An 11,183-nucleotide genomic window follows, 5' to 3' on the forward strand; every position below is an offset into this window, starting at 1 on the left:
CAATCAACCCATACACAAAGCATGAAGATACTTCATGGTGTCAGAACACATTTAAATACTCTCAACCCTGAAAATGTAGTTAGACACAAAGATGCAGGTACCAGGAACTGGGGGTGGCATGGAGGCGAGGCTCCCAACTAAAGCAGTCTTGGGACTGCTGGCCCAGGGCACTGAGCAGGGAACACAGGAAGGAGCCTGCCCACGGACCGTCGCCACACCAGAGGTGGAGAGGGGAGGAAGGGCTGTGGTGGCAGTCAGGTCCCGCTTGGAGTGCTCACACCCAGAGGTGGCGGTGTAGCCGTCCTATCTGAAGAGGAAAAAGTGACTCACACAGAACCCGGAGGCAGGAACAACTGCAGAACTGCATAGTGGCTGCCTCCGTATGATGGGGAGAATGGACCATCAGTTTTCATCACTTTGTGTTATTTGATCTTATGCATTTAATAAACTTCTTAAATATTGCAAAATAACTTACAGAAAATGTGGACAAAAGGAAGAGAGAGACTCCATGCCACCGTCTTCCCGAGCCGCAGCTGGTGCCTACATGCTTCTCCTACCCTGTTCCCCCAGGAGTCTGCCCTATGGGTGGCGATCAGTGCACACAGTCGATATCTTTTAGTTGATGCAGCAATTTCTATCTTTTAGGTAAACATTCTCTCAATAGGTGAGTCTGAACCACTTCTCTCAATGTTCAAATCCCCTTCTGTTCATACCTTCTAGCTCTGAAAACATCTGGGATGCTCTGCTTCGAGTCGAGTGACTCCTCTGAAGCAAAATGTAGCTGGGATGCTTTGCGTTCACTCTCTCTCACAGGACGGTCATCTACAGAAAAAAGGCCATAGAGAAACTAGGAAGCAAAGCCATGAAGTAGGCAACAGGACCCTGGCGAACAGCCCCCACAGGTACACCTTCCCCTCGGGAGTGAAAGTGGCCCTCACCCACCCTGCAGCCATGGCACAGACCCGCACAGCCACCACTTGTTCCGGGACCTCTGTCCCGTGGGGCCGATCCTGCCGCAGGATCCCCGATGAGCACTGGGCAGACCCAGTGAAGAAGTGCTGGGCTCTGGGACCATGCTGGGTTTCCTAGACATGCCAGCACTGACTCCAGGCATACAAGAGCTTACCCCTCAGACCCCACTTTGGAGGCAGGCTGCTGCTGCAGGGCAAGAAACGCATGTGCACGTTCATGTACAGCCACTCTTGTCAGCTCCCTTCTTAATGCACATCTGGGTGCTGGATGCCTGAGACACCTCCATGGAGGAGAATCCTGAGATGCTAAAGAGAGGACCCCCTAGCCGTGTGTTTACACTCAGGGTTTGCATCCTCAGATCCTCAGGACTGGAAAACAGAAGCGGATGGGAAGTTCAAACTGTCCTAGAGCTGTGCTCTGTGTCTCTCTTCATGAATACATGAAGATAGATGATTCCCAGACATCCCAAGTCAGTGCTCTGGAACCTGCTCGTAACAGAATCAGTGCTACAAATGTGGTTAAGTTCCAAAGCTGCCTCCTCAAAAGCATTTAATCTACAGCATACTCAAAAAGGATTTAATTACACTGAGAAATGAGTAACAGTACAATGATCACTTTCAGAGCAGAAAACCAAGTAGTTGCAGAATCCTGCACAGTGTGAACTTGGGCCCCTCCCACCATGTGTGGGACTGCAAATCCCACTCCTCGGACACCAAATCCTATGGGGTCTTTTCCTCCTGCACATACATGTGACAGTAACAGTACCACACACAGCAGTACTGGTAGTGTAACTGCATTCAGGCACCTGGACCCAATTCCAATGTGTTTAAGTACATGGGAGGGAGTCTTCCTACATATGCTAACACCAGGCAGTGAGTTAATTCAAAACTCAATTCTGATGCTATCTGCCTGAGATAGAGCTAGATTCCCAGGTTAAAGACTCCACCCTACAAGACTGCCCTCCACCCCAACTCCAGATGCTGGTCGCAAGCCCCAGGCAGTTAGTTCCCTGTGCTTCTGACATACTGGCTACCGACTCCGGGGTTCCCATGACCTCTTCAGTTCAATTAATTTGCTAGAGTGGCTCAGAGAACTCAGAAAAACACTTACATTTACCAGGTTAATAAAGGACACCATAAAGGACACAAGTCAACAGCCAGGTAAAGAGAGACACAGGGCGGGGTCCCAAATAAAGGAGCTTCTGTCCTTGAGGAGCCTGGGGCCTGGCTCAGGGGCACACGGAGGCATCTGGTTCCCCAGGCAGAGAAGATCCGACAGAGAAGCAGGATCCAACCAAGCGGTGCAGGGAGGGCAGAGGGCCCTTCTCAGAGGCTTTGTGGGGGCCTCTTTGCATAGCCATGATCAACTAAATTATTGGCCATTGGCTGATTCAGCCTCCAGGCCCTGTCCTTGAGTGGGGGTCCAAAAGTCTCTCATTAACATGACGAAACACCCATCCCACCTTTAAGATTGCAGTATTTTCAGACACTGTGGATGAAGACCAAGCATACCTGGGAAATACATATTTGGTTATATGAATGGGGAAATGCTTGACTACATTTCTTCCCCACACAAACACGGTGAGATTCTTATCTAAAATATGCATTATAAAGGGAAACTAATGATGTAAGACAAATTGTAAACTTTCCCGTGTCATAAGGCTTCTGAGAAAGCCAAATCCAACTGTTTATAAGTCATGTGAACAGTCAAGCAGAAGTCAGAACACCAGCATTCACTCCTCCCAAATATCTAAGAATTGAAATTAAACATGGAAATTCTAAGTAGGTCTGAAACTAAACAGTGTGCCTTTGGAGGTCAGGCATTAACACCCACAGCCTCCAGGGGGCACCAGGAGGTGAGCCAGCACCCATGTGCAGCTGCGGTGTTGGTAAGAAAACCCACCTGCAGCCAAGACTGTGGCCTGGGTCCTGTGCACTGGCCAGACACCGAAGGGGAAGGGCCCACACACAGCTCAGCATTTACACATGCATAGCGGTGGCCAGTGTCACCCCTGACAACGAATGCGGCTGTGACCTGGTTTCGTTAGGTCGGCCCCCGCTGAAAGGAGATACCCACCTGCCACGCAGAGCAGTGCGTGGAGCCTTGGGACTGAGGACACACTGTCCGCTGGGGACCCAGGAGGGCCACTGCCCTTCCCCAGACATTCCCTCACACTCCACATCCCTGCTCAGCACCTGCTCTGCCTGGGAGGCCCGAGGACGGTACAGGCCCTCACCCTCCCGAGGGCCTCCATGCTCTGCCTGCCCTTAGGCTCCCGCCCCCACTTTCTGTCCCGGAAGTGCCCAGTGCGGAGCACCGGCAATGCTGCCAGCCCACCACCCGCGACAGAGACTGCTCTTGACCGCTGGAGAGGCGGGCAGGAAGGCACCACTGGGGCTTCCCTGAGACCCATGCCACGTCTGGAGGGCACCCTGAAGCTCCGCCTGGGAGCGTGTCACAGAGATTCAGGTCTTTTAGGGACAGGGTACTAAGCCAAGGTGTGGCTGCGCCTGGCAACAGAACCCCACCCTCTCACCCGTCACTTGCGGAGAGGATATGACCGATGAATTTCCCATCTAGTTTCCTTCTTGATGGAAGAGAAACCAAGTAGAATCCAGCCATTAAGATGAGCCTGAGATGATGCCCAGGGGCCACACGAGAAAACAGGGCACCAGATATTCATGAATGTGCCCAAGTCAGACAGCTAGAAAGAGGAGGCCAAAACATGTCTGTGCTCCCGGCCCCCTAGCTGCTCCCTGCAGTCACCAAGGTCCCTGCCGTCTTCCCAGACAGCTTCCTACAAGACCCCATCCTATGAGACATAGGGACTCATGCCATCAGAACAGGAAATCAATTTCCCTTTTCAGAAAGATTAACAGCACAATCTTCTGAGTGCCAGACATCCATAAAGGCCCTGCCAAGTGAGGGTGAGTGCGGCCAGGCACCTACCAAGCTGCCTGAGCTTTGGGAGCATATGCACAACAAACAGGCGGTAGCCAGACTCGGTCTTGACCACAGGGTTCAGTCGCAAGTCCACATCCGTGAGTTCAGTCAAGGAGCGAAGCCGAAATACTTCTGCTAATGAGGAGATGCAGTTGTAGTAGAGGTTGAGACTCTGCAGCACAGCCAGACACTGGATGCCCTGTTACAAAGACAGCACACTGGATTAGTCTGTGCTTGTCAAGATAAACACCTAGCAGAGCGAGCCATCAATACAGTCAGCCACCCTGACAGACACACAGTCCTGAGCGCATGCTGTCACCAGCACCAGGAATGACCTCACCTAAAAGGCTCTAGGCATGTGGCAACATGACTGGAAGAGGACTGAAATGCCCCACGTCACGTCCTCGCAGCACTAAGGGCGGCTGACATCTACAGAATACTCAGTACGCATCCCGCTAGGTGATTCACAAGCCATTCAGTCCACACACCACCCCATGCACTATTATTGCTCCCATCTGTCCGCCTGGTAAGCAAGGCCTGGGGAAGGTGGGAAATGAGCCGGCCTGGACTAGATAACACCCTGGACTCTGAGCAGGCTCCTGACCCCACATCAGGGGCGCTCACTTGCTACAAAGCACCATGTCCGAGGTAGAGGCTTCCTGCCTTCTTTCAATGCAATGTTTACACAAAGCAATGTTTACACAACTTGCTGTAACCTGGGCCACACTTACTCACCAGGATCAGACGCCCACTGTGTCTGGCACATAGCACCAAGCCCTGCTCTCTTGGTGTTACCATTCAAGGGCCTGAGGCTACCAGGAGTCAGACTGTAAACAGCTGTGAGATGCAGAAAGTGAGTGAAGAAGAACCCACTGATGAAGGGTGGGGAGTGACAGGTCTTTTGGGACTTATTTTATTCCCTTTGCAGCTACAACTGTCTTCCTCAGAGAGTTGTCAGAGTAATAAAATGTAATGTGGTGTGTAAGAAATCTAGCTAACAGCAAACACAAGAAAAACAACATGCATAATCACTGTTAAGTGTACAGCTTATAAGTACTATAAGCATAGTTATGAAACAGGTTGCATTTTTTACTATAAATGTCCTTTCTACTGCATTGATAATAGTAGATTTTCTTCTAGGTAAAAACCTAAAACTTACCTCTAGACTAACCAAGGAGTTGCAGGAGAGATCTAAAGATTTTAGACCTGTTAAATTCATCAAAGAATTTCCTAGGTGAGTAATCTTTTCTTGGTAAGTTCCAGGAATCGACAGTGACTGAAGTTCAGCTAAGAACAGAAAATTATGAGATTTTTAACCCTACTTCTTTACTGAAAATAAATTATCATAACAAAAGCAAAACACAGTAACTTCATAATCTGAAAAAATTGTGAGAATATAATTCATAGTGTGGATATCAGTGTTAAAGAACTGCACTTCAAGTTTTAGCTTATGTTTGCCTCCAAAACGTCTACAAGCCCACGCCCTGACCCCCCAGGGCTTTCCCTCCGCACTCTCTGGCGGGAACACCCTCCTAGCTCAGCTCATGCTGCTGGTCCTGCTGCTCAGCTCCAGCTCCCACCCAGCCTCAGCGCAGGGGTCACAGTATGCGCCCCCACTCAGCTGACCTGGCCACTGCATGCCCCTTACACATGAGGACAGACAGCATGCTCTGCTCACCACTGGCCTCTACATGGCACACCAACAAGCAGGCACTGAATGAACGTTGGTATAAAAATAAGTCTCTGGGACCAAACAGACAGTTTGGGTCTAGACACACCAACGCTTTATGTTCTGAGACATGTTATGATTAAACTTAAAACTGGTTTTCTAAAAAAAAAAAACTGGTTTTCTGGCTTCCGGTTCTAGAGTAGACACATCTTGCCCTATTCCTCTCCACTTACTACACCTAAAACCTTGGATAACACATGAAACAAGCACCAGATGGCTCAGAGACCAGCTCTAGGGACATGAAGACAATGGCCAGTGAGCGCCCTGGGTTAGCTGGTGCTCTGGCTTGTCCCTTAAGCACCCCAGTGTGAGTGCCTATGCAGCTGGTGACACAGGAACACCAAGGGCTAATAGGGGAGGCCTGCCATCTGCAGTCAACGGGACAGAGAGGCGGCCTCACAGAACAAATTCCTGACAACAACAGCCCCAGTCCAGCCCAACACCAAATAAAAACAATGACTCCGTACAGCTGCCTTTGCACAGGGCTAGCAGTGGAACCTCGTGAGGGGACCCCACCTACTACACTGGCCTGGCTGCAATGAGGGGGCCACAGGCACCTACAGAGGCTGTGATTACAGCAGCTGGGCCCCAACTTCAGCAAAAGGCAGCACACAGCTGGCAATGAGTGATGGGGCATAAATAAGGAGCAGGATCTCATAACCTAACACCCAAAACATCCACAATACAGTCAGAAATTACCATGAACTAGATCTCAATCTGAGTGAGAAAAAAATCATCCAACAGATACCAATACTGAGATGACAGAATTCAGAATTATCTAACAAAGACTCTGAAGCACCTATTACAAAAACACAATGAACTATTACACTCTTGAAACAAATGAAAAAAAACAGGAAATCCTGGCAAAGAAATGAAAGATATAAAGAAGAAACAAAAGAAGTTTCAGAAATGAAAAAATACAATAGCTGACACACAAAAATCATAGGAGTAGCTCAGTATCAGAATAGAGATGACAGAAGATAAGTTTTTGAGTAAATGCAAAGATAAATTGATCAAAATTGTTTTATCTGACAAGAGAGAAAACAGACTTAAAAAAATAAATGAACAGAACCTCGGGGTCTGTGAAAGAAAACGAGATCTGACATTGATGTCAGGGGCCATGCAGTTCTAATCAGAGTTCCAAGAAGAAAAAAACAGTATGGCCAATATTTAAGACTTTAAAGAAATAATGGCTGAAAACTTACCAACTCTGGCAAAGACATAAACCTACATATTCAACAAGTTGAGAAAACTCCAAACAGAATAAAGGCAGAAAAAGCCATGACCAGCCACATCTGGAACAAACCTACATATAACATATGTATGAAAACTAAAGACAGTAGAGATTCTTGAAAGCAACCAGAGAGAAAAGTTATTAGCCACAGTGGAAAATCAGGTCAGTGGCAGGGGACTATCCTTCAGAAAGCAGGAGGGCCTGAAAAAAGTGGTGTCACATTTTCTAGTGCTAAAAGGAACTTTCAACCCAAAAATCTATATCCATAAAAAGGAGCCTTCAGGACTGAAGGCAAATAGATAGTCTCAAATTAAAAAGCACTAAGAGAATGAACGGACAGTTCTCCAAAGAAGATATTCAGATGGCCAACAGGCACATGAAAAGATGTTCCACATCACTAATGATCAGGGAAATGCAAATTAAAAGCACAATGTGATATCACCTCACACCAGTTGGATGGTTACCATCCATAAGACAAACAACAACAAATATTGGTGAGGATATGGAGAAAGGGGAACCCTCCTACACTGCTGGTGGGAATGTAAACTAGTTCAACCATTGTGGAAAGCAACATGGAGGTTCCTCAAAAAACTAAAAATAGAAATACTATTTGACCCGGGAACTCCACTCCTAGGAATTTACCCAAAGAAAACAACTTCTCAGATTCAAAAAGACATATGCACCCCTACATTTATCACAGCACTACTATTTAGAAGAGCCAAGATATGGAAAAAACCTAAGTGTCCATCAGTGGATGAATGGAAAAAGATGTGGTACCTGTACACAATGGAATACTATTCAGCCATAAGAAACAAACAAATCCTACCATTTGCAACAACATGGATGGAGCTAGAGGGTAGTATGCTCAGTGAAATAAGTCAGGCAGAGAAAGACAAATACCAAATTATACCTCTCATTTGTGGAGTATAAGAATGAAGCAAAACTACTGAAGGAACAAAATAGCAGCAGGAGACTCACAGACTCCAAGAAGGGACTAGTGGTTACCAAAGGGGAGGTTGGGGGAGGTCGGGTGGGGAGGGAGGGAGAAGGGGATTGTGGGGTATCATGACTGGTGCACATGGTGCATGTGGGGTCATGGGGAAGACAGTGTAGCTCAGAGAAGACAAATAGGGACTGTGTGGCATCTTACTACACTGATGGACAGTGACTGTGATGGGGTGTGTGGGGGGACTCGATAATAAGAGTAAAGTAATAACCACATTGTTTTTCTTGTGAAACCTTCATAAGAGTGTATATCAATGATACGTTAATAAAGAAAAAAAAAAGGTGGGGAGAGACCCAGGTCATGTACAATGGCAAAAAAAAAAAAAAAAGGCACTAAGAGAATCTGTCACCCACACACACATACCCTGTGATGATCACTAAAGAAAGCTCTTCAAATATAAGGGAAAGTAAAAGGAACCTGGAACACCAGAATGAAGAAAGAATAATGGAACAAATAAACGTGGGTAAATACGTGTCCAAAAAAAAGAAAACTGGAGTGGCTACACAAATATCAAATAAAGTAGATCAATCACTCCCACAAGAAGACATAAAAATCCTAAATACATATATGCACCAAATAGCATTAGGTAAAAAGAGAAACACAAATTCACAATTATAGTTAGGAGTTTCAACCATCTCTCCCAGTAATTAACAGAATCACCAGACAGATCAGCAAGGATATAGAAGAACTGCACATCAGGCAATAAGATCTAATAGACATTTACATAAGATCCATTCAAAAACAGAGTTTTGAGTGCACTTTTCCAGTGCACTTGGAACATTCACCAATATAGACCAGATCTTGGGCCTTCAAACAAACCCAATAAATTTAAAAGAATTAAATCATATAAAGTATGTCTCTGAGTATAATGGAGTCATACTGGAATCAGTAACAGAAAAACAAACAAGGAAAACCTCCAAACATATGAAAATGAAAAAACATACTCCTAAATAAGCCATAGGTCAAAGAGAAAGTCTCAAGGGAAATCAAAAGAGTACACTGCCTTGCATGAGAATGAAAACAGTGTAACAAAACCTGTGGATGCAGCTAAAGTTGTACTTAGATATATTTTTTTATGTAACATTTTTTTTTAATTTTGGTATCATTAATATACAATCACATGAGCAATATTATGTTTACTAGATTCCCTCCATTATCAAGTCCCCCGCACATGCCCCATTACAGTCACTGTCCATCAGCGTAGTAAGATGCTACAGAATCACTACTCGTCTTCTGTGTTGTACAACCTTCCCCGTGCCCTCCCCCCACATTATGTGTGCTAATAGTAATGCCCCTTTTCCCCTTTATCCCTCCTTTCCCACCCATCCTCCCCAGTCCCATTCCCTTTGGTAACTGTTAGTTCATTCTTGGATTCTGTGAGTCTGCTGCTGTTTTGTTCCTTCAGTTTTGCTTCACTGTTATACTCCTCGAATGAGAGAAATTATTCAGTATTTGTCTTTCTCTGCCTGGCTTATTTCACTGAGCATAATACCCTCCAGCTCCATCCATGTTGTTGCAAATGGTAGGATTTGTTTTCTTCTTATGGCTGAATAATATTCCATTGTGTATATGTACCACATCTTTATCCATTCATCTACTGAAGGACACTTAGGTTGCTTCCATTTCTTGGCTATTGTAAATAGTGCTGCGATAAACATAGAGGTGCATATATCTTTTTCAAGTACTTAGATATTTATAACACTAAATATTTATATTAGCAAATAAAAATGTCTCGAATCAATAATTTAAACTTTCACCTCAACCATCTAGAGAAAGAGTAGAAAAGCAAGCAGAAAGGAGGAAATAGTTTTGAGATCGGAAAAATAACAGAAAAACTCACCAAACTAAAAGTCAACTCATAGAAAAAATTAAAATTCATAAACCTCTAGCAAGAAAAAAGGCAGAAGTGACAAATACCAGGAATGGAAAATGAGTTATCACTACAGATCTCACAGACATTAACAGGCTAATAAAGGAATATAAACTCTATGCCCATAAATTTAACAGCTTAGATGAATCAATTTCACAAAGCCCCAACCATACCCAAGATGAAACTGATATGAATAGTTCCAGTAACTAGAGAAGCGGAATTTGTATTTAAAGATCTTCATCTATAGAAATTTCCAGGGCCATATATGGTTTCACTGGAAAATTCTATCAAAGAATTAGCAGCAATTCTACACAACAACTTACAGAAAACAGAAAAGGAAGCAACACTTCCCAACTCATTTTAGAGGTCAGCACTACTTTGATGCTAAAACCAGAGAAAACTGACAGGACAAAAAGAAAACCAGCGACCAACATCTCTCAAGAACACAGATGGAAAAATCCTCAGCACAGAACGAATGGAAACGAGGCCCTTTGCAGGCACACACAGAAGGACCTGTACGAGGAGGGGAGCGTGTATTTCTCCAGGAATGAAGCCTGGGGCGAAGTTTCTTAAAAACCAACCTAATCCACTTTAGTAAATAAAAGTGAAAGAAAACCCACGTTGACATTAATACAAACAAGTATCTGCAAGATGCGCTCACCCAGGACTTAAGGGGGCCGGCGGGCAGGGCGTCTAATGAGGAGGAGGGGTGCGTCCCTGCTCGCTCAGCGGCCGCACCGGGGACCCCAGGGGCTAGGGCACCTCTCACCCACGCAGCCCGCGCCCTCTCAGGAGCCCCGCCCCAGGCCGCGCCTCCGCCCCAAACCCCCCAACCCCCGGAGCCTCGCAGGCTCCCGCGCCCCCACCCCCCAACCCCGGCCCCACCCCAGGCCGCGTCCCCGCCCCCCACCCTGGAGCCCCACCGCAGCTCTGCCTGCGACCACTTGGGAGCCGCCCGCCGCCGCGCACCCAGGTCGCGGTTCGGCGCCAGGCCGCTCTTCTCCCTAATCTTCTCCTCACAGAGCACCAGCCGCGGGCACGCCAGCGCCATGCTCCAAACGGCTCGCACCCGCGCTGCGCCTGCGCAGTGGGCCGCCGCGGGGTGGCGAGGGGCGGTGCCAGGGCCTGGGGCGGGGCGGTGCCAGGGCCTGGGGCGGGGCGGGGCGGGCCGGACCCGGAGTGGGCGGGGCCGGAGCTGTGGGGTCTGGGCGAGCTACGGGCCGCAGCCGGGCGAGGGGCGGCTGGTCCGGCCTGCCGTGCTCCGGGGTGCTCGCGGTGGCCTCCCCGAGAGCGCGCGCCTGCCTGTGGGGACCCGCGGAGGCCCGATCTCCTCCGGAGGCCCGCCCCACCTCAGCATACGACGCCTGAGGACCCTGCCCCACGAGGAGTCCGACCCCTGTTCCCGGATCTGCCCTTCCTGGGGACCTCC

The 11,183-nt window shown here is 47.5% G+C and overlaps 1 protein-coding gene across 4 annotated transcripts in view; it reads right to left on the bottom strand.

The window, feature by feature from the left end:
• CEP72 (centrosomal protein 72) overlaps positions 1-10,841 on the bottom strand; it is a 32,454-nt gene extending 21,613 nt beyond the window's left edge. For 2 of the 4 annotated variants that reach the window (XM_037015538.2, XM_037015539.2), the window contains exons 1-4: positions 10,724-10,841; positions 5,075-5,202; positions 3,922-4,114; positions 714-822 (exon numbers count right to left, since the gene is read on the bottom strand). In XM_037015538.2, coding sequence (XP_036871433.2) covers positions 714-822; positions 3,922-4,114; positions 5,075-5,202; positions 10,724-10,805 — 512 coding nt within the window. In that variant the 5' untranslated portion in view covers positions 10,806-10,841. Of the gene's footprint in view, positions 1-713; positions 823-3,921; positions 4,115-4,650; positions 4,743-5,074; positions 5,203-10,677 lie in introns of those variants that run through there. The other 2 variants (XM_037015541.2, XM_037015540.2) reach the window with 2 other exon arrangements.
• Between the last annotated feature and the right edge of the window lie 342 nt (positions 10,842-11,183).

Source organism: Manis javanica, chromosome 1 (assembly GCF_040802235.1).
Source record: "Manis javanica isolate MJ-LG chromosome 1, MJ_LKY, whole genome shotgun sequence".
NCBI lineage: Eukaryota > Metazoa > Chordata > Mammalia > Pholidota > Manidae > Manis > Manis javanica.